The sequence below is a fragment of the Rhinopithecus bieti genome, unplaced genomic scaffold (assembly GCF_001698545.2).
Source record: "Rhinopithecus bieti isolate Rb0 unplaced genomic scaffold, ASM169854v2 scaffold_26106, whole genome shotgun sequence".
Taxonomy (NCBI): domain Eukaryota; kingdom Metazoa; phylum Chordata; class Mammalia; order Primates; family Cercopithecidae; genus Rhinopithecus; species Rhinopithecus bieti.
In genome coordinates this window covers 736,513-760,900 of record NW_016811748.1, presented here as the reverse complement: position 1 = coordinate 760,900, position 24,388 = coordinate 736,513, and the positions used below count along the sequence as shown (strand labels likewise).

At 43.0% G+C, this 24,388-nt stretch overlaps 1 protein-coding gene across 4 annotated transcripts in view; it reads right to left on the bottom strand.

Moving 5' to 3' along the window:
• The window catches only part of ZNF695 (zinc finger protein 695), a 22,462-nt gene extending 3,403 nt beyond the window's left edge, over positions 1 to 19,059 (bottom strand). The window contains exons 1-4 of one of the 4 annotated variants that reach the window (XM_017894999.1): positions 18,761 to 19,059; positions 9,852 to 9,916; positions 7,748 to 7,874; positions 7,125 to 7,220 (exon numbers count right to left, since the gene is read on the bottom strand). In XM_017894999.1, the coding sequence (XP_017750488.1) occupies positions 7,125 to 7,220; positions 7,748 to 7,874; positions 9,852 to 9,866 (238 nt within the window). In that variant the 5' untranslated portion in view covers positions 9,867 to 9,916; positions 18,761 to 19,059. Of the gene's footprint in view, positions 1 to 7,110; positions 7,221 to 7,747; positions 7,875 to 9,851; positions 9,932 to 18,760 lie in introns of those variants that run through there. The other 3 variants (XM_017894998.1, XM_017895002.1, XM_017895001.1) reach the window with 3 other exon arrangements.
• Between the last annotated feature and the right edge of the window lie 5,329 nt (positions 19,060 to 24,388).

The following is a 24,388-nucleotide window of genomic DNA, read 5'->3' as shown; positions in this document are numbered from 1 at the left end:
CCGGGAGGCGGAGCTTGCAGTGAGCTGAGAACCGGCCACTGCACTCCAGCCCGGGCGACAGAGCGAGACTCCGTCTCAAAAAAAAATAATAATAAAATAAAATAAAATAAAATAAAATAAATCCTGCCTATGTACAGAGGCTCACACCTGGAATTCCAGCTTTTGGAAGGCTGAGGCAGGAGAACTGCTTGAGACCAAGAGTTCAAGACCAGCTTGAGTAACACAGTGAGACTGTCTCTACAATTTTTTTTTTTCAATTAGCCAGGCATGGTGGTATACGCCTATAGTCCCAGCTACTTAGAAGGCTGACGTGGAAGGATCACTTGAGCTCAGGAGTTTGAAGCTACAGTGAGCTATGATCATACTGCTGCATACCACCAGCCTGGATGACAGAGTGAAACCCTGTTTAAACAAAACAAAACACAAAAACCATGCATGAGGAAAATAATACATCAACAAAGAGATTAAAAAAAAAAAAAAAAACTATAAAAAAGAACCCAACTAAGCTGGGTGTGGTGGCTCACGCCTGTAATCCCAGCACACTGGGAGGCTGAGGCAGGTGAATCACAAGGTCAGGAGTTCAAGACCAGTCTGGCCAACATGGTGAAACCCCATCTCTACTAAAAATACAAAAAAATTAGCTGGGCGTAATGGCAGGCGCCTGTAATCTGAGCTACTCGGGAGGCTGAAGCAGGAGAATTGCTTGAACCTGGGATGCAGAGGTTGTAGTGAGCAGAGATCACTCCACTGCACTCCAGTCTGGGCAACAGAGCAAGCCTTTGTCTCAAAAAAAAAACCCCAAAAACCTAACTAAAATTGTTGAGCTGGACAATACACTGTGTTGAAAAATTTACTAAAGAGCTAAAACAGCAGACTTAATGAGGCAGAAAAAACATCAGCAAATTGAAGACGTATCATTTATAAGTATTGAGTTGTGTGTAACATCTAAAAATGGAAAAAAATGAAGATGAAATATTGGACTTAATGGAAACCATTCAGTAGACCAATAAAAAGATACTAAGAAGATATAGGTGAAAAGTGGTAAGTTATTTTTTTAAAAAAGGGGTGGTGCTGAGAACTTCTAAAATTTCAATGAGATAAAATCAAAAATATTACTAAGGATACTTGATCTAAAAGAAATTTACTTTCAAAAATAAGTGAAAAATAGGCTTCCAAGATAAACAAAAGCTGAGAATGTTTGCTGCTACTAGTACGGTCCTACAAAAAATGATAAAAGCAGTCCATTATGTTGAACAATAAAATGATGCTGGACAACATCATAAATTCATATGAAAATATAAAGCTGTTAAAGGTAAATATATATACAGATATAGAATTGTCGAATGTTACATAAAACCAAAAATTTTGTACAATGTGAAAAACAACATAAATCTCCATAAATCTATTAATAAATGCTCAATATAAAATGATATAATTTTTGACATTAATATCAAATGGGGGATATAAAGATAAATAATTCTCATACTCAACTGTAGGGAAGTTATGAGATAGATTATTAGAACTTTAAGAAGTTTTATGAACTGTCCATTTCTCAAGGTGATCACAAAGAAAGTACTTACAGAAGTAATGCAAAAGAAAATGAGAAAAGAATCAAAGCATGTCACTACACAGTCAACAAAACAAAAAGGAAGGCGGTGAGAGAGGAAATGAGGGACATCGTATCTACAAGGAACAGAAAACAATTACAAACAAGATGGTAATAGTACTGCCATTTCCTTTAGGAATTATTTTAAATATAAATAGGGCCGGGCACGGTGGCTCAAGCCTGTAATCCCAGCACTTTGGGAGGCCGAGACGGGCGGATCACGAGGTCAGGAGATCGAGACCATCCTGGCTAACACGGTGAAACCCCGTCTCTACTAAAAAATACAAAAAATTAGCCGGGCGAGGTGGCGGGCGCCTGTAGTCCCAGCTACTCGTGAGGCTGAGGCAGGAAAATGGCGTGAACCTGGGAGGCGTAGCTTATAGTGAGCTGAGATCCGGCCACTGCACTCCAGCCTGGGCGACAAAGCGAGACTCCGTCTCAAAAAAAAAAAAAAAAAAAAAAAAAATTCCACTTTTAAAAAAAAAAAAAAAAAACAAAAAAAAAAAAAAAAAAAAAACAGAAAATTTAAGGATTATAGACTAATTAGAACTAACAGACAGGTACAGAATTCTCCAGGAAAAACAGCAGAATACACAATATTATCAACTGTGTATTCATTCTGTTAGGACACGTAACAACTTACCAAATTTAAGAAGACTGAAATCAAACAATGTAGTTTTTCCTAACCAAATCCAAAATATGTAGAAATTAAACACACTGTTGAACATATTCTTGCTCAATGATTTTTTGTTAAGATATCAGTACTGGCCGGGCATGGTGGCTCACGCCTGTAATCCCAGCACTCTGGGAGGCTGAGGCGGGTGGATCATGAGGTCAGGTCAGGAGATGGAGACCATTCTGACTAACACGGTGAAACCCCGTCTCTACTAAAAACATAAAAAAATTAGCTGGGTGTGGTGGCGGGCACCTATAGTCCCAGCTACTTGGGAGGCTGAGGCAGGAGAATGGCGTGAACCCGGAAGGCAGAGCTTGCAGTGAGTCGAGATCGTGCCACTGCACTCCAGCCTGGGTGACAGAGCGAGACTCCATCTCAAAAAAAAAAAAAAAAAGATATCAGTACCAACAGCGATATACAAATTCAACGCAATCTCTATCAAAATCCCAATGGTACTTTTTTTGCAGAAATATTTTCCAAATCCTAAAATTTGCTTAGAAACTATGACTAGCTAAACACCATTTCAAAAAAAGAAAAGGATGGGTATGGTGACTTATGCTTGTAATTCTAGCACTTTGGGAGGTAAACATGAGAGGATCACTTGAGGCCAGGAGTTTGAAGTCAGATTGGATCCTGCCTCTATTATTAAAACAACAACAACAACAAAACTATAAAATAAAAGAAGAGGCTTTACACTTCCTGGTTTAAACATATTACACAAAGCTATAAAAAGATAAATATTGATAAATAATGAAACAGACGAGAGAACCGAGATATAAACCCTTTGTATACAATCGAATGATCTCCGCAAGGCTGCTACGACCACACAATAGGGAAAGGAGAGTCTCTTCAACAAATCATGTTGAAAACTGAGTATCTACATGAAAAAAATTAAGTTGGACCCTTCCTTTGCATTATATGTGAACAATATTTTAAAAGGATTCAATGCTTAAATGTAAAAATATAACAAAACTCTCAGGAGAAAATATAGAGGAGATCATGGCATTGGTCTTTGCACTGTTTTCTTGGATATGATGTCAAATGCATAAGCAACAAAGAACAAAAAAAACTGAACTACACAAACTTCAGAATTTCTGAACATTAAAGGAAACAACTAGTAGAGTGAAAATACCACCTTAAAAATGGGTGAAAATATTTACCTATTAGATATTTGATAGGAGTTAATGTACAGAATGTATCTCTCCTAAAACTCAGCCCCCCAAAAGTAATAATTTGATTTAAAAATGGACAAAGGATTGAACTGACTTTTTTTTAAAAGATAATACTCAAATGGCCAACAGGCACTTGAAAGAATGCTGAAAATTACTAATTTGTAGAGAACTACAAAGCAAAATCACAACGAGGTATCACGTCACATCCATCAAAATGGTCACTATTAAAAACGAACAGAGCCAGGCACAGTGGCTCATGCCTGTAATCCCAGCATTTTGGGAGGCTGAGGCGGGTGAATCACATGAGGCCAGGAGTTCGAGACTAGTCTGGCCAATATGGTGAAACCCCATCTCTACCAAAAACACAAAAATTAACTGGGCATGGTGGTGCATGCCTGTAATCCCAGCTACTCGGGAGGCTGAGGCACAAGAATCACTTGAACCCAGAAGCGAAGGTTGCAGTGAGCCGAGATTGTGCCACTGCATTCCTACCTGGGTGACAGAGTAAGACTCTGTCTGGAAAACAAAACAAAAAAAAAGACCAACAGAAACTAATCTGTCAAGGATGTGGTGAAATGGAAACCTGTGTGAACTGTTGATGAAAAAATATGACAACAGTCACTATTAAAAATACGACACAGCCACTATTAAAAACCAGTATAGAGATTCCTCAAAACACTAAAAATGGAATTATCATATAATCCAGCAATCCCATTTCTGAGTATATATTCAAAGTACGCAACTCACAACCTAGAAGATATATTGCAGCATTATTCACAAAAGCCAAAATGCAGAATCATCCCTGATGTCCCCTAACTGATCAATAAAAATAAATGTGGCATATACATAAAATTGAGATTATTTAGCCTTAAAGAAGGAAATATTGTATGATAAGGATAAAGCTTGAGAATATTATGTTAACTGAAATAAGCCAGTACCAGTGATAGTGTATGATTCTACTTCTATATAATATCTTAAGTAGCCAAGATCATATAGAAAGTTGAAGGGTGTTTGTTAAGGGCTGGAGAGAGAATAAAATGGGCAGTTCTTACTTAAGGAGTACTGAGTTTTGGTTTTATCAGATGTAAAATTTCCAGCAATCTTTTGCAAAACAATGTAAATATGTGTAACGTTACTAAAAATGTATCCTTAAAGGTGCTCAACATCACCGATCATCAAACAACTGCAACTCAAAGCCACGATGACACATCACCTCACACCTGTTTGGATGGCGAACATCAAAAAGAAGAGAGATGTGTATTATTCAAGGGATGGACAAAAGCCCTGACTTCACTATTGCATAATCTCTCCACTTAAGAAAATTAATTTATACTCCATAAATTCATACAAATAAAAAAACTACAAAAGAGATAATGTGGCATATACATAAAACTGATATTATCAGCCTTAAAGAAGGAGGAAATATTGTCACCTTGTATGATAAGAATAAAGCTTGAGAATATTATGTTAACTGAAATAAGCCAGTACAAGTATTGACAAAGGTGTGAAGAAAAATAAATTCCATATATTGTTGTTGTGCTGTAAACTGATAGAGCCATTAGCAAAACCAGTATGGAGGTTCTTAATTAAAAAATGAAAAAGTAAAACTACCATATAATTCATCAATCCCACTTCTGTGTAAATAACCAAAAGAAATAAAATATCTCAAAAGAAAAAAACTGTACCCTCATGTTCACTGCAGCATTTTTTCCACAATTGCCAAGATATGAAAACAACCTAAATGTTTGCAGACACTAAAAATAAAAGTACACACACACACACACACTCTAGAATATTATTCAGTCATTACAAATAATAAAATCCTGCCATTTCAACAACATGGATGAACATGGAGGAAATTATGCTAAGTGAAATAAGCCAGGCACAGAAAGAAAAATACTGCATAATCTTTCTTATAAGGGGAATCAAATAGGGTTGAACTCATAGAAGCAGAGTACAAAGATGACTGCCAGAGGCTGGAGGTAGCGAAAATAGGGAGCTGTTGTTCAAAGAGTACAATTTTCCATGACAAGATAAATACATTTGGGGGATCTAGTGTACAGCATTGTGACTGTAGTTCATAATAGTGTTCTGTACGCTTAAAATTTGCTAAGATAGTTGTATCAAATCATCACATTGTACACAATACTTACACAATTTTTATTTGTGAAAAAATCCACATTACACACATGTACATATATACACAAATGTATACACACCAACATATATATGAATAACAGTTCCGGTCATACCAAACAAAATTATAAAATTATAGTTATTATAAACTAAGGTAGCAAGTGGAAGTTAAATATATGCTTAGCACAGCTCTAAGCTACCCAAATACATAGCATATTTAAGAAATCTAGGAAGTTGTTATGGTTTGGCTGTGCTCCCACCCAAATCTCGACTTAAATTGTATCTCCCAGAATTCCCACATGCTGTGGGAGGGACCCAGGGGGAGGTAATTGAATTATGGGGGCCGGTCTTTCCCGTGCTAGTCTCATGATAGTAAGTCTCAGGAGATCTGATGGCTTTCTCAGGAGTTTCTGCTTTTGCTTCTTCCTCATTTTCTCTTGCTGCTGCCACGCATTTAGCCTCCTGCCATGATTCTGAGGCCTCCCCAGCCACGTGGAAATAGTAAGTCCAGCTAAACCTCTTTTTCTTCCCAGTCTCAGGTATGTCTTTGTTAGCAGTGTGAAAACCAACTAATACAGAAGTGAATAGATACACTAAACTATACTACAGTTGAGAATTTTGGGCAGAGTTTAAATTACCAATCTCAGTGTATACTAAAACAATAAATGTTTAATAAAAAACAATAGTTTCTTACATTTAGGGAGATGTCTAGTGTTCTTATAAAATTACTGAGTATAAATTTCTATAGAATGACATTTAAAACCTCTCTAGAATGGGAAATCATAAAGCAGAAAACATGTAACATCTGTTCTAGTGTTCCTGGGATTCTGAGCCAAATCCCACTACTCTCACACACCTTAGACATAATGCAAAAAAGGAACTTAAAAAATAGTTTAACAGGCCGGGCGCGGTGGCTCAAGCCTGTAATCCCAGCACTTTGGGAGGCCGAGACGGGCGGATCACGAGGTCAGGAGATCGAGACCATCCTGGCTAATACGGTGAAACCCCGTCTCTACTTAAAATACAAAAAACTAGCTGGGCGATGAGGCGGGCACCTGTAGTCCCAGCTACTCGGGAGGCTGAGGCAGGAGAATGGCGTAAACCCGGGAGGCGGAGCTTGCAGTGAGCTGAGGTCCGGCCACTGCACTCCAGCCTGGGCGACAGAGCGAGACTCCGTCTCAAAAAAAAAAAAAAAAAAAAAGTTTAACAAACAGCTTTTCAAAAATAGATATTCCTGTGTCCCCAAAGCAATGGAAGAACAATCAGATCATACAGTCTGTTCCAAGCTATGAAGACGACTTTGGCTCTCACTGTCATCTTGAAGAAAGATCACTGAAGGGAAAGCAGAGCCCTAAAAGAATCCCAGAGCATGGGACAGAGGTGTTGCTTTGTGAGAGCGAGGGAAAGAAACTCAGGCTTCTCAGAAACCATTTCCATGGCAGCAGAGCTTCCCAAACCACATTTTAAGGTCTGGCTTCCTCCTCGATCTTTGAACCTCTCACCTGTGTCACCTACTTCATTCACTCCCACCTACCTGGGTGTCTGCCTATTGTCTCATGTTTCTTCACATTCCACGGCTCATTCCTTTGCTCTAGACAGGTGATCAGGTCTGGCTTAGAGACAGCAATACCTGTTTTATTAAAAAAAAATTTTTTTAAAGGATCTGTTTTATTTTTTAAAAAGTAGCATGACTCTTGCTTCGATTCTTTAATTACCAACCTAGTACTGTGCTCAGTAGAGAAATGAGGAAATAGCAGATTCTAGAAAATTAATCCCAAAATACTGTTTCCTGACAGAACCTTTAGAATATTTAGAAAGTATTTTAAATTTGTGAGTCCCTAGCTTCACTACCTATTGCTACTGAATCAAAAATTGGTGGTGGTAACTGGATTTTTTAGGGTGTAGCAACACTATTTTATGCCACTAAATTTCTAGAATTACCAGCACTAGAGTATGCACATCACCTCAAGAAAGATAATGTCAAGATAAAATACCTTCAAGATTATTTTTTTCTACACCAACAAATCCCCAAGTTTTCCTTGAAAGCAGAAATCTGAAACTCATTCATGCAAAGCAGAAATTCCCAAAAATATTCTACAACGAAGGAGATACAATCTTTAGTGTAAAATAGAAATTGTGCATTGACGTGATCCTCACCCAGAGAGAGCAGGTTTCTGTAGTTTTCTAACATCACGTCCCTATACAGATTCTGCTGAGCAGGGTCCAGATAGCTCCACTCCTCCGGAGAGAATTCTATGGCCACATCCCTGAATATCAACAGTCCCTGGAAAAGAGAAAACACATACTTATCAAGTGGCCACAGGTAGAGTTCTTAATTTGATTCTAGGCACAAAGAGAGACAGAGAGAACTAGTTCTTACTTACAGAAGAGACTGAAATGATCAAACAATTGTAAACACAGAAATATTCTCTAACGTATACTCTTAATTCTGAAGAAAGAGGATGGCATAAGCTCCACATAACCAGTGTAGATATTCTACTCTCATGAATAATACAGTATAAAATTAAGGGCATCAACACAGGCACATACATTTTTTTTTCCTGCTATATTTACATCACACAGGATAAGCTGTAAATGTTTCTCATATGTAGAAGTCATGATTCATCAGAAGGTACCCCTCAAATTTTAACGTGTACACAATAAACTAGAGATCTTCTTAAAATGCAGGTTCTGATTCAGACCTAGGGTGAAGCCTGAATTTCTGAATTTCTAAGTGGGCTATACAGTGATGCCACTGTGTCTGGGCCAAGGAAAATATTCTTTCGAACATGCAGGAAGTGGCAGAGCCTGTGTTTATTTCAGTTTATCTAACCAATAAACAAACACTAGAGCCTTCATTTTCCAAAGCAAGCTATAAGCAAGGAGAATCTAAAGAGAAGGAAGAGCTTCCCAATTAAACGTGATGGCTTCTTTATATCAGTCAGTAAATCTCCCCAAGGTACTAAATAATAATGAGAAAAATCACTCCATAGTGCAAAAATCTGACAGAGAGCACCTTAACAAGTAAATAAAATTAAGATCAACTATAATAGGATAAATTGACATCAAGGATGTCAAGGATAAAATGACATCAAGGATCACATACAAGGATCACATGACATCAAGGACACAACATCACCACTCTGATATTATTAGCCACAAAAATAGTCAATTACAATCTGAATCTAATCATGTAGAAACATCCGGTTTTTTGTTTTGTGTTTTTGAGACAGTCTTGCTCTGTCACTCAGGCTGGAGTGTAATGGTGCAATCTCGGCTCACTCCAACCTCTGCCTCCTGGGTTCAAGTGATTCTCCCACCTCAGCCTCCCAAGTAGCTAGGATTACAGGCGCACGTCACCACGCCCAGTTAATTTTTGTATTTTTAGTAGAGATGGGGTTTCACCATGGTAGCCAGGCTGGTCTTGAACTCCTGACCTCAAGTGATCTGCCCACCTTGGCCTCCCAAAGTGCTGGGATTACAGGTGTGAGCCAGTGTCTGGCCAGAAACATCAATAGGACCCGGTGTGTGATGATCCCCTTCCTGTGTCCAAGTGATCTCATTGTTCAATTCCCACCTATGAGTGAGAACATGCAGTGTTTGGTTTTCTGTTCTTGCGATAGTTTGCTGAGAATGATGGTTTCCAGCTGCATCAGAAACATCAGTTTTATGCAAAGTTCAAGCTATAGATATTTCCCTGGTTCTTTAATCTATAACAGTGTTTTTCAATAGTGTTTCTTTAGCATCCTAGACAGCAAGTGTCTTCTAATTATTCTCTTTTCAGAACTTTAAGTTATTCCAGGCAATGAATGCCATCCTCTTTAAATGTCTCTTTTCTTAATTCTGTTCTGCAGAGAGATGATGGAGCATGTGGATGAAATATAAACAGTACATGGTCCCCTTCTTCACTGACACCTCAAGACCCAGCCCCATCCCCAGGGGTAATCCTGGGGATCCACACTTTCCCATGTTGATATGTCACAGAACATTTCAATACTGCCCATCATACATTAATGGTAAGATTTGGTCATGACATTAAGAAGCCTGGATGGAGAGAATGGAGAGAAGGTTCTGGTATACAGGAGGAAGGATTTTACAGAGCTCCTTGATTATCAATCATAAGAAAAAGAGGGGGGAAGTAGTTAGAAAGAAACACATTAGGCAGGTACATCAGAAGTACAGAAATAAAGGTTTGCAAGTTCTAAACACATAACGTCCCAGAAGAAAAGAGGACACATCCCCTGAACCCAGACACATTCACCTGAGAACCAGCCATTTCTTCCTCTTCTTCCTTCTTCGCTGGGATTCCTTCTCAGATGAGATTATCTGGACAAATTACACCTGCATTTGAGAATATGCCTTTAAAGGTGTCAGCACAACCCTTTCAACTGCAACCAGCACACCTACAGGTAGAAGGCCCTGAAGTGCAGAAAAGGGAATACTCCCCTATTCTTTGTCACAGGAGAGAGGAAAAACAAGCTACCACATAAAGACCAAAAATTTCCTGCCTTCAGGTGATCTCCCCTGCTATGAACTCTAGCAATTTCTGGTACAGCAAAGGAAATACGGACCTTGGTGACCCAAGGTAGAGCCCTCTGACCTCTTTGTGGAACTCAAGTCTCTTGACTGTATCTGGGAGCCCTCATGCTTGACTCTCATCTCACCTTAGGATCGTTGCGGGGCACTTACTTAAAACAACAATTATGCTTTCATTCAGACCACAGACAGGATCTTTGGAGAGGGCACGTGTGATGGTAGTTCTCCAAACTGGCTATTTGATTCTAATTGGAAGCCTGGGCTGAGAACCACATAACTGAATACTGTCTCTCAGGCTTCAATGTACATATAAATAATTTGGTATTCTAATTTGGTATTCCAGGCCCCATTCTAAGTCATGTGTTTCCGCAGGTGTGAAAGGGGTCTGCAAATTGGCTTCTATAACAAGTCTTCTGATACTGTTCCCCCTGGACTCCTTATCAGCAGCACTCAGCGAGAGAAGGCAAACACAGCACAGAGTCCCTTGTACCCAACACTGGTATCACAACAGAAATGCTTCGGCCGGGCGCAGTGGCTTCCGCCTGTAATGCCAGCACTTTGGGAGGCCGAGGCAGGAGGATCATCTAAGGTCAGAAGTTCAAGACCAGCCTGCACTGGGAGAACAACATGGACACGGGCATTAATGCAATGTTCCATAATCCCAAGGATTTGCATGAAGGGCCCAGCTGTTCTTTATCTGTTTCTCCATCACTGAGTTTTAGAAAGAAAATATATAGAATAAAAGCTAAATACAGACAGATGGGAGAGATACAGAAAGAAGGGGTTAGATGCAGTTGAGAGGGATTTTTCGTTGTCATGTTTGTATTTACTTTCTTATAAGTAGGAACTCCTGGATCTGCAGGAATGAAAAGCAACTTGATCTGCAGGAAGAAACAGGTTGCTGGGTGGCATGTCTCTAGCAGCACTGGTGTCAATGAAAAACAAAGGTCCCCAATTACACAGTTCTTTGTTCTCATTTATCTGCTTTTGGATTTGAGAATATTGGGGGCACTTCCTCTGAAGAGATCACAGGAACCGCCATGCAAAACTCTGATGTCCTCTAACGAATTCTGTGCGGGAGATTTCAGGGTAGGAGACGGCCTGGGAAGCAGGTTGATCTGGCAGAGCAGGGCCAAGAAGCAGGCCCTCAGCTTCTCATCTTTATGCCTCTGGGTACTACCAGTTCTGTTTTTCCTAAGCCTGCCCAACAGACACTTGACTCCCAGAGTTTGTGCAATTTTAACCAATTTTAGCCACTTCCTCGTCTATTTTATAAGATGCAGTAACGAGCAATTTAACCAACACCCTTCGAGCTTTCTAGGACAAATATATTAGAAACTAAATATTTATTCTTGGCAAGGAAAATGCAATAGAAACAAAGATAATAACAACTCTTTTGTCCACGGATAGCCCTTCAGGTGGCAACACCAGAACTCACAAAAGAACAAGAAAAGAGAAGCGGCCTCAATGAAGCCACAAACCCCTGTATACCTCCCCTTCTTTGTACTGACCACAGGATGCTGAATTCAACTGTTTATCCACTGGCTCTAGACTGAAAGTTCCTGGTTGGTAAGGACCCATGACTGTGTCATCTGTTTTTGTAATGGCCATATGAAATGGAAGCAACTGGTTTATCAGTTTGAGTCTCGAGATCTCCTTGTTTTTTACCCAATACCAGGAAACTGGAGCCAGTCCCATCTGGATATCAATCAAAGAGATTCCTTTTGTGAGGGGGGGAAGAAGAAACATGCATGACTCATTTCTCTTCCTCTGAGATGGAAGCAGCTTTGTTTTTTTATTTATTTTTAATGGAAAAGAAACACAGGAAAAAAGCCTACAGCATCCAGTATTCCCAGGCCTGACCTTGCTTAGCTTCCAAGATGAGATGAGACTGCGCATGTTCGGAGTGGTATGGCCATACACTGGAAGCAGATTTAGACCTTTTTGTCAGCCTGACCTTAGTCTGCACTAATGTTTAAAGACTCCCCGGTACCTGTGACAGGGTCCTCAGTGACCCTGGGCTTATGTCCCCATGGTGATCTAGGCAAGAGAGATTCCGGCTGATTCTGTGGGGGCAAAAATAGAAAACAGGCCGGCATGGTGGCTCACAACTGTAATCCCAGCACTTTGGGAGGCTGAGGTGGGCGGATCACTTGAGGTCAGGAGTTCGAGACCATCCTGGCCAACATGGTGAAACTCTGTCTCTACTAAAACACAAAAAAATTAGCCGGGCGTGGTGGCAGGCACCTGTAATCCCAGCTACTCGGGAGGCTGAGGCAGGAGAATTGCTTTAACTCAGGAGGCGGAGGTTGCAATGAGCGGAGATCACCCCACTGCACTCCAGCATGAGACTGGGTGACAGAGTGAGACTCCATCTGAAAACAAAACAAAACAAAACAAAAAACACACAAAACTGCCATGGTGGGGTGGCAGATTCTTAATCCAGAGGAGGCATCACCTATCCCTAATTAGCTAAATCTTGAGTAGGAGAAACGACAACAGTGCTTCCATCTCACACTTTACAGGTGGGTGTGGCTGTGACCATGGCTCTGCCTAGTGTGGCCCTGACCTCGCCCTGCTGAGGTTCTTGTTTACATTTACAGATTCTGTCACTAGGCTCTTTCTTTCTTTTTTTTTTTTTTTTTTTTTTTTGAGACGGAGTCTTGCTCTGTCGCCCAGGCTGGAGTGCAGTGGCCGGATCTCAGCTCACTGCAAGCTCCGCCTCCCGGGTTCCCGCCATTCTCCTGCCTCAGCCTCCCGAGTAGCTGGGACCACAGGCGCCCGCCACCTCGCCCGGCTAGTGTTTTGTATTTTTTAGTAGAGACGGGGTTTCACCGTGTTAGCCAGGATGGTCTCGATCTCCTGACCTCGTGATCCGCCCGTCTCGGCCTCCCAAAGTGCTGGGATTACAGGCTTGAGCCACCGCGCCCGGCCTTTTTTTTTTTTTTTTTAACAGAGTTTCACTCTTGTTGCCCAGGCAGGAGTGCAATGGCACGATCTCAGCTCACCGCGACCTCTGGCCTCCCGGGTTCAAAAAGCGATTCTCCTGCCTCAAAAAAAAAGGCGCCTCACCGAGTAGCTGGGATTACAGGCATGCACTACCACCCTAGCTAATTTTGTATTTTCAGTAGAGATGTGGTTTCTCCATGTTGGTCAGGCTGGTCTTGAACTCCCAACCTCAGGTGATCTGCCCACCTCGGCCACCAGGCTCTTTTTATACCAGGAGCTTCTCACACAACTGTAACAGGTCACTGGACTTGGAAACCTCAAAGGGTGCCACTCTGAAACTGGGGCTTTAAGATGTCTATGTTGGCCGGGCGCGGTGGCTCAAGCCTGTAATCCCAGCACTTTGGGAGGCCGAGACGGGCAGATCACGAGGTCAGGAGATGGAGACCATCCTGGCTAACATGGTGAAACCCCGTCTCTACTAAAATACAAAAAACTAGCCGGGCGCGGTGGCGGCGCCTGTAGTCCCAGCTACTCGGGAGGCTGAGGCAGGAGAATGGCGTGAACCCAGGAGGCGGAGCTTGCAGTGAGCTGAGATCTGGCCTGGGCGACAGAGGGAGACTCCCTCTCAAAAAAAAAAAAAAGATGTCTATGTCAACACAGTGGCTCACGCCTGTAATCCCAGCACTTGGGAGGCCGAGGCAAGAGGACAGCATGAAGCCAGGAGTTCGAGACCATCCAGGGCAACAGAAGTGAAATCTCACCTCTACACAAAATAAAAAATAAAATTTGCCATGTGGTGTGGTGTGTCCCTTTAGTTCTCGCTGTTGAGGAAGGAGGATCACTTGAGCCCAGAAGTTTGAGGCTGCAGTAAGCTATGAATGTGCCACTGCACTCTAGCCTGAGTGAAAAGAATGAAACCATGTCTCAAAAAATAACATAAATAAAAGCTTTAAAAAAAGGGGAGAAGAGCAAAATTTATTCTACTTTCTGGTGGGAGAATTAAGCCTCTTATTTCTAGCTGCTCTCAGTATAAAGAGCTCCTTTCATGTTTGGGGTATACAGACACCTGCAGGGGGGTGCTCCCCAGGAAGAAGTAACTGGGCTTTCAATGACCTGCCACAGCCCAGGTTCCCCAGGAAGAAGTAACTGGGCCTTCAATGACCTTCCACAGCTAAGTCAAGGGCCATCGTCTTGGACTCATGGATATCTGAATTCTGGTAGGTCTAGATTCAGGCACTTGAGGGTTAGCCTTGGACAAACTGTGCATATCAAAGAGGGTTTGTAGGAAAGCAAAAAATAGAAAAGTGCTAGCAAGTACCCATGTTAAGTACTCAGCACAGGGTTAGTGAAGAAGTGGTTTGTGCCTACAGATACTGGCCCAAGTGAGGCTATGCTCCGGCTCACTCCTGCGTCCATGCAGGCAGATGAGATGACGGTCATATCATCCAAAAGCCTGGGTGGCTGGAGAGACCAGGTTGCTGGGGGTGGGGATAGGCCAGGAGTCTTCCAGGCACCTGTGTGGGTTTTCTATGGGAAACTCTAGAAGCAAAGGTGCTGTGACGGGATTCCTGAGGGTGAAGCCTAGTTCTGGGAGAGATATGGCCAAGTCAGTGCCTAGTGGGTATGTTTACAAGTGGGTGAAAATCATGTAGTGGCAGCAGAGTAAAGAGGGGGTCTGTCTTCAGAACTCTTTGCTTCTAAGTCCTCAGTCCTGTCTGATCCTGAGAGGAAAGCTGGAATCCCAGAAGAATGTGCAATGTGCGTGCAGCGTAACAGAGCTTCCCAATCCTGGGACACCCTGAGATGCCTCCAGCCCAGGCCGCTGTGATATCTTGTCTTTTTTTTTCTTTTTTTTTTTTTTTTTTGAGACGGAGTGTCGCTCTGTCGCCCAGGCTGGAGTGCAGTGGCACGATCTGGGCTCACTGCAAGCTCCGCCTCCCAGGTTCACACCATTCTCCAGCTTCAGCCTCCCAAGTAAGTGGGACTACAGGCGGCCGCCACCACGCCCAGCTAATTTTTTGTATTTTTAGTAGACACGGGGTTTCACCGTGTTAGCCAGGATGGTCTCAATCTCCTGACATCGTGATCTGCCCGCCTCGGTCTCCCAAACTGCTGGGATTACAGGCTGTGATGTCTTTTTTTCTGACACCAAATGTGTGGAGTTTGCTGAACACCAACCAATTCTCCAACACCAACAGGGTGTCCAAAAACTCAATTCTGACACCACCCAAAGTGAGCACAGGACCCGCAGGTTCAGGACTCAGTCCCACAACACTGCCCCCACGGCAGGGGCCAGTCACATGTCCCCGTGTGACTTTTGGGCTACTGCCTGTATATCAGAAACTCCCATCACCCACTCCTCAAGTTCAATAATTTGATAGAGCTATTCACAGAACTCAGCACAGCACTGTACTTATGTTTACCAGTTTATTGTAAAAGATACAACTCAGGAACAGTCCAATGGAAGAGCTGAATATGGCAATGGAAAGTCATGGGGGAAGATGGAGCGGGTAAATAGCTGTGATTAATGAAATCCTTCAGCTCTGTGTTCTCCAAGAACAGCTTAATAAAAAGCAACACCCCTCTCATTATCACTTCGATGAAGTTCCTGCTTGCACCTATCACAAAGCCAGCACAGACTCTCAAATGCCCATTTTTCCCCATAAACAGTCAGCTGCACAATTTTGTCTTCAGTTGTTAGAACAAAATACTTATTAACCAAACTGCTTAAGATTCTCTCCTTCTCCCAGGCCCCTGAATTTGTACCACCCTCTGCTTGAGCTAACATACAGCTCCTATTCATGCCCCTCCTAAGGCTGATTTGGGAGTCAAACTTTCTCTAATCTAGGATCTGATCTGCCACCCTGCATCTTGTCCTCTCAATCTCACCTTTGTACTCTGGTTTGTTCCTCCAAATGAAAGCAAGCCCTTGTCTGCCTTAACCTTTGAGATCCTGGAAGATATCATACTTGGTGCTTTCCCTCTGTTGTAATACTCCTTTAGAATTAAGTCACTTCTTACCTAAATGTGAATTTATTTGACAAAGTCTAGAAACAGTCCCAGAACAATAACAATTCCATCCTCAGAAAGAGCCTCCAGACTTCCATTCCGACTCCAACAGCACCTGCCTGTGGATCCCAGCTCTGCAGGGCTCCATAGCTCCTCTCGGTATGAAGCGCTCCTTTCATGCTGGGGTGTGCAGGCTGGGACACCTGCAGGGGAGGCTCCCCAGGAAGAACTAACTGGGCCTTCAATGACCTCCTTTTGCAGGCTCAAGATTGGCCTTAGCTTAGAGTCACTGGGCTCCGACTTCTATTTCCCAGTCCGGGTTACTCAGTTGTAAATGAGAAAATGCCCAGTGTTTGAAGGATCCAGCAAAATCACTCAAACACAATGTTTATTTAAGAGAATAAAATTAAAAGGCACTTACATTGTATACCTCAATAGAGAAAGCAAAACTATCAGTTTCAGACAATAAACATGTCACATTATTTCCATAATTGAAATTATTCAGTAAACAATCACATATGAACATATCTAGGAGATGCCAAGTCCCATCTTCTAAAATTCAGTATTAAACTCAGACATCTAGATAACAGAGATATCAACTCCACAAGTCCTCCACCCTGCAAAAAAGAGGAACTCATATTTTGATGAATCAATGTAATTCACCAATTAATCTACTTTGTTTGTGTGGAAATGTATTCATTTCCTATAGCCATACTGGAAGAGGATTTTCCCTATTACTTTCCCTGGTAGCATTCCTACAGCTAAGTCCTGGGATTCTGTTTAAAATCACCCCGTAAAAAAGAACAGGCCTGACAAACTTACTACTCACTCTAGTGAAGAAAAAGGTGAATCAGAATTTTTAACAAGTGAATATTTGACTATATAATGTCTTTTCTGAAATCCACCTCTTAAACATTTTCTTACCTTTGAAGCTCTCTACTGCTAAAATGCAATTGACAGTTAATAAAAAAACTAAGCTTGAAATAAGTGAAAAAAATTTTTCAAGGTGTAAAACCCAGGAAGTGGCAATGCTGATTGGAACACAGACAAATCTGACTCAAGTTCCAAGTCAAGCCATCCTATCACTTGGGACATTCCTCTCTTTCCATACTGCTCCCTGAACTGCTCACTGACCACCTTCCCCTTGCCCAGGAGCCACCACACTGTGCCCCAAGTGGTTTGACTCTGCAGATTCTTGCACCCCCTCACTGGAGTGGGTTTTCCTTGTCCTTTGGAACAGTTTTTTTCCCTTCACAAGTCTGAGAGAACCCAGATGTCAGAAATCATTTCTGCCTTATCTTCTCAAAATCAGCATCCAACTGGCTGACCAGCAATGTGTCCCCAAGGAATAGAAGCTGGAGTTGGGTGAAGACAATCTTGTGTCCTAAGGGATTAGCTTTGTAACTGAAGGGTAGAACCAGCTTCCTCTCAGCCCCAGGGCATCCATCTGCTCCCTTAAGAGGCTCCACCTCCATCACGGAGGCAGTCCTCTGGGAGGAAAGGAACAAGGTGCTAATGGTCACTAAACACGCCTTGAGACCTTGAGACGGGACTGCTGGAGGCATCCCGGGTCACCCGCAGACAATTATGAAACCCAGGCACAGAAAAAGACTGGAGGGTGGCTGAGGACACATGACCTTGTACAATTTCCAAAGCAGAACCTCAAACCAAAGACATTCCGATAAGGGTCTGTGCCTGAGGAAGATAAAAGGAGAAGAGACGCAAAGATTTTTTTTAAGCAGTGTGTCAGGGGATTCTTCTCTGCTCACATAAAACGTTTACAAACAGAAAACAGAAGTCTAAAAAAAGTGCCATCCAATGCTTTGTGAAAAAACGATTAAAATACTGTGTGTGAAACGTACAATAAGGGACAAAGAGGCTGGGGGGACAGGATGGTGGCTGTGAGACCCTGCTTGCTACACATTTGGAAACGCAGTGGAAAACCAGTCTCCCTCTGGAGCGTTTAAAATAATTAACTAGCAGTCAATTAGAATGAAGTAGCACTAGTACCATTGGTTCCTAAGGAAAAAAATCCAGCTCAAATACATGTCTTGTAAATTACTACCTTAGGGGGAACGATATTCAGGTTGACCCAGCCGCAAACCTCCAATTAACCTCTCATTACACAACCAGGAAATTTCCACCTGGACAGTCCAAACGAGGCGACTCCACAACTGTAACTGTAATTTCTGAATTTGGTTCGCTTCCTCATGCCCCTTACAAAAGCCTTTGCTCCCGGCACCCACAAACCATGACGGGGCGCTCTGCATTGATGAACAGCTCTTTGCTCCAATAATCTCTTTAACGTTAAAACCTTGACTCCCTTTTCATTTTTACCAGGAGAAAGGAGGCCTGGGACCCCACGCCCCACAGCTCCTCCCACGCAGTGGCTCCTCCTGGGTCGGGGCGCTCCCCCAGGCCCCTGCCGCCGCCACCGCACAGCTGCCAGCCAGGGCCCGGGCCGGGCGGAAGTCGAGCACAGACGCGGACCGGACGCCGGGTGAGGCTGGCGGAAGCCCACATCCTGAGGCCAGGGGAAGCTGGGGCCCGGTCCAGCGGGGTCTCGGCTCTGCAGACTCCGGAGGGAGCTGTGGGGAGGCCTGGGGCCGCCACAGCCAGTTCCAGCCTGTTTCCATCAGCCCCCTGCCCACCTCGGGACCTCGCCCACATACTCACCATTTCCCAGCTTCCCGGGTGTCCAGGCTTCTTAGCTATGGATCTCCTGATACTTGCAGGTCAAAGGGCAAGAGGCTGTGGCGGCCACCTGGGCTTCCCAGAGCGGAGCACGCCGAGCACAGAAGACGACCCAGCGAGTGCTGCAAAGAGAGACGAAGGCCCCGCCAGATCCCGGAAGCCGCGCCCTTCTGTCCGGCTGTGCGCCTGATTGGACGGTTCCTACGTCAGCGCTCCTGATTGGATAGGGCTCCAGGCCCCGCCCCCTCGGTCACTGAGTGACGGAGGACGTGATCGGACGCTGGGCTGAAGGCGACAAAGTGACGGGTTCTTGGCTGCAGGCTTTTCATGCAGGGCTTCCTGCTTGCTCTGGGCCTGGCCCAGCCCAGGGGTATTTTCATTTAACCTTTTGTATAAGGTTATATCCATTTATAAATAATATATATGTTATTCACAAATGAAAACAATATAATGGCAATGATTTTAACGTTTCAGATTTTATGACCTTTCTGGCCTCTGGTAGTTTGATCAGGCAGCCTGAAATTTCAAAAAGGAGGCAATCCTTTAAGAAATAAAATGTAAGCCACGTGTGAATTTTAAATTTCCTAATAACCACCTTTTTGTTGTTGTTGTTGTTGTTGTTGAGACGGAGTCTCGCTCTGTCGCCCAGGCTGGAGTGCTGTGGCCGGCTCTCAGCTCACTGCAAGCTCCGCCTCCTGGGTTCACGCCATTCTCCTGCCTCAGCCTCCCGGGTAGCTGGGACTACAGGCGCCGCCACCTCGCCCGGCTAGTTTTTTTGTATTTTAGTAGAGACGGGGTTTCACCGGGTTAGCCGGGATGGTCTCGATCTCCTGACCTCGTGATCCGCCCGTCTCGGCCTCCCAAAGTGCTGGGATTACAGGCTTGAGCCACCGCGCCCAGCCATAACCACCTTTTAAACATTAGAAGTAACAGGTGAAACTGTAATAATTTATTTAACCCAATATATTCAAAATATTATCATTTAAATGTATGATCAATATATTAATGAACTATATAATTTTCGGTAGTCAATCTGTGAAACTCACTCTGTATTTCACCTTCTCAGCACGTCTCAGTTCAGCCACATTCCAGGCCCTTAGTATGCACACAGGGCCAGTGGCTGTCACACTGACGTGCAGCTCTGAGGGAAGTGAAGGGTCTGAACCCTCATTTCCTTCCAGAAGTGAAAGATCGGTGCCTCCTTATCAACATCTCTCCGCAGGCCAAAGGCTGAAGGGACAAGGCCGTAGAAAGAGCAAGGGCTGTAAAAAGAGAGTGGTCCCCAGGTGGACCACTGCTGCCCTGCCTGCTGTCCATCTTCCTTCCAAAATCAGACAGTGAAAAAAAGAACCATGGAGCCCCCAGGAGGACCTAACCTCAAGTCTTCAGGTCTTCCACAGCTTTGCCTTCCAAAGTTTAGATATAGAGAAAATAGATTAAACAAACTTCTGATATTGGTATTTGGCCTTGGCCCTAATGAACAGGCTATTGGTTGTCTTTTTCCTCCTATGGTGTGGGAGACTGGGTGAGTTTATGCACCAATCACATGTACACATGTCTACCTGTATCTTTACATAACTCACCACCATCTAACAAGAGATCCAAATTTAAATAAAGGGAAAAGAAAATCAATACCTATAGGGTGCCTACTGTTTGCAGGTAACTAGTAATCAATCTCTCATTGAATTCTGACAACCTGTCTGTAATGGGTGTGTGTGTTAGTTAGTTAGTGATGCATAACAAACCACCTGAAACTTACTAGCTCATGATTCAGCTGGTCAGCAATTTAAGCTAAACTCAGCTAGGCAATTCTTTTGGTCTCAGCTGGGATCCTTCAGACATGTGTGGTCAGATGCTGATTGCAGCTGTTTCTAGGGGTGAGTTGCCTGTCAACTGGGGCACCTTCGTTCTTCTCCATGTGGTATCTCATCTCCCAGCAAGTTAACATATGCTTATTATCACAGAGATAACAGGATTCTGAAAGAAAAACAAAAGCACTCAAGTTTTGAGCCTAGGTCCCAAACTAGCACACTGTTATATGTTCAGTTTTCTGTTGACCAGAGCAAATAAGACTCTAAACATTTTGAAATACAGATTTTGCCTTTCAAAGGGAGCAGCTATATAAAAGTACTTTGCAAAGGACGTGTATACAGGGAGGAATGAAGAATTTTTGCAATCAGTATCATTATGCCTTTTCTTGCAAATGAGGTTTATATAAGTGTTCCTAGTCAAGAAACTTCCAAAACCCCACAGCTATTAAGCAGCTGGGTTGGGATACAGAATGAACTGTAACTCCAAAGACCTCCATAGACCATACTACTCATGCAACAAGATTCTAGAGAGTTATACTTCTGCTGTCGAAGCAGAATTCTTTGATATTTGTGCCCATATGGTACTGTTTATCATTGGCATAACCCCTCAAGGAACTGCAGAAGCATGTCGGAAGGATATGGAATATTTTGGAAAATAGCTGAGGAATGAGTTTAGGAAATCAAAGCCAAACAACACATTATTTATTTTTCATCACAGGAGACTTTGAAAACATATAATGTATTCCATATGTCTGCAAATTCTTTTCATCATTTTGGGTATTTTTAGGCCGCTTATGATTTTTAACACAGACTAAAACTGCTGTGCCTGAAATAGCCTCTTATTCTGAAAGCAAGTGACGTAAAGATAGGTCTGCTGATAAGACATTTTCTCCTGCTGCAATTTAGCAAAGTATCTGAGTATGTCTTAAAGTTTCCCTTAGATTTTTAACTGCCTATAAATTGGCCAATTTATAGGCAGTAGCTCAGAAGTGTAGATGGTCCCACAGGGCTTGTGACTGGCACCTGGGTTGTTCAGACTTCTTTATAATTTTCACTAACAGTTCTTTATTAACTATGTCTTTTGCAATTATTTCGTTTCATTCAGCAGCTTGTCTTTTCATTGTCTTAACATTATCTTTTGCAAAACAAGATTAAAGTCCAATTCATCAATTTTGTCATTCAAGAATCATGCTTCTGGTGTTACATCTGAAACCTTATCGTCAAACCCAAGGTGTCGTAGAGTTTCTGTTGTCTTATCTTCTGGAAGTTTCAACTTTTGCATTTCACGTTTAAGTTTTTGATTCATTTTGAACGAACTCTGTGAAAATTGCAAGGTCTTTGTCTCATTTATTTCTTTGCGTATAGACGTGTAGTTGTCAGGCAATATTTGTTGAAAAAAGCCAGTTTTCATTAAATTTCCTTTACTCCTTTGTCAGAGATCAGTTGACTGTATTTTGTGGGTTTATTTCTGAATTTTCTATTGTGTTCTATTGACCTATTTGTCTATTCTTTCCCAAATACCACACTGTCTTGATTACTATAATTTTATAATGAATCTTAAAGTCATGTAGTGTGAGTACTGGAAATTTACTCTTCCTTATTCTGTTAACCATTCTGGGTCATTTGCCTTTCCATATAATTTTTAGGGTCAATTTTTCATTATTGACTACATAACTTATAAAGAGTTTTATTGGGATTGTTTTGAATATATAATTCAAATTGGGGCAAACCAACATCTTGACAATATTGAGGTTTCTTTCCCATGACATGGAACATCTCTCCATTTATTTAAATCTTTGATTTTTTCATTAGAAACTTGTAGTTTTTGTCATGAAGATCTTTGTCATATATATATGTGTATATATATATATATTTTGTCTGTTTTCTTGGTGCTATAAAAATGGTGTTGTGTTTGTAATTTCAAATCCAATTGTTCTTTATTAATGTACAGAAAATTGTTGACTTTTGTATATTAACCTCATATTCTACAACCTTTTTACACACGAGGATTACAAATTGAGATGAGATTTGGGTGGGGACACAGAGCCAAACCATCTCAATACAGGTTTTGCTCTGTCACCCCAGGCTGGAGTACAGTGGCATAATCAAGGGCTCAGTGCATCCTCCGCCTCCTGGGCTCAAACAATCCTTCCACCTCACCCTCCAGAGTAGGTGGGACTACAGGCACACGCCACCATACCCAGCTAATTTTGTACTTTTATACAGATNACAACCTTTTTACACACGAGGATTACAAATTGAGATGAGATTTGGGTGGGGACACAGAGCCAAACCATCTCAATACAGGTTTTTGCTCTGTCACCCCAGGCTGGAGTACAGTGGCATAATCAAGGGCTCAGTGCATCCTCCGCCTCCTGGGCTCAAACAATCCTTCCACCTCACCCTCCAGAGTAGGTGGGACTACAGGCACACGCCACCATACCCAGCTAATTTTTGTACTTTTTATACAGATGAGGTTTTGCCATGTTGCCCAGGCTGGTCTCAAACTCCAGGGCTCAAGTGATCCACCACCTTGGCCTCCCAAAGTGCTGGGATTACAGGCCTGAGCCACTGCGCCCAGCCACTTGTCTGTGAGTGCTTTCTTCTCTGACCACCTCATGTACTCTGACAACTTCAATTACACCAACAGGGCAAGACCCCCAACATTTTCCCAGCAGCCTAAAGCTCTCTCTGTTCTTTGGATTTGCATGTTCAGCTCTGTCCCGCCATGGCTACCCTTTCGCTCTGCATGTTCCACACTGAACCCCTGCTGCAATATTCCTTCCTCCCCAAGACATCGCCCCGTGTTCACGTAGAAACCTGGAAGTTGGCCTCCCAGCTTGCCACCCAAATACTTCTCAAATCTCTGTACTTCTCTTCACCCATGTGGTTGCCTCCAAACTGCTCCGTGCTGGAATTTCACCTGTCCTAGCTCAGTGGCCTTGATGCTCACCCGAAATCCCCCAGCGCTGCCCTCTCCCCAGCACCCCACCATCTTCTCCCTTGTTCCCCACTGTCCCCTTCCCCATACCCCATTATCCTTCTGTACCCCATTTTTATCTCCTCTGCACCCCACTGCAGCAGAGCCACCTTTAAAAATACAAACCTCGGCCGGGCACGGTGGCTCAAGCCTGTAATCCCAGCACTTTGGGAGGCTGAGACAGGTGGATCACGAGGTCAGGAGATCAAGACCATCCTGGCTAACACGGTGAAACCCCTCTCTACTAAAAAATACAAAAAACTAGCCGGGCAAGGTGGCGGGCGCCTGTAGTCTCAGCTACTCAGGAGGCTGAGGCAGGAGAATGGCGGGAACCCGGGAGGCGGAGCTTGCAGTGAGCTGAGATCGCGCCACTGCACTCCAGCCTGGGCGACAGAGCGAGACTCCGTCTCAAAAAAAAAAAAAAAAAAAAAAAACCTTGGCCAGCAAGGTGGCTCACACTTGTAATCTCAGCACTTCGGGAGACTGAGGCCAGGAGTTCAAGACCAGCTTGGGCAACATGGTGAAACCTTGTCTCTACAAAAAATAAATTTAAAAATTAGCTAGGCATGGTGGAGCATGCCTGTAGTCCCGGCTACTTGGGAGGGTGAGGTAGGAGGATAGCTTGAGTCCAGGAGTTCAAGGCTGCAATGAGCTATGATGGTGCCACTGCACTCCAGCCTGGATGAGAGAGTGAGACCCTGTCTCAAAAAATAAATAAAGTAAAAATGTAAACCTAGTTATGCTACCTCCCTGCTGTGATAGGGTCTCAAGGTATATTCCAACAAGATCTGTTGCCTCTGTCCCTTGTTCCCAAAGCTA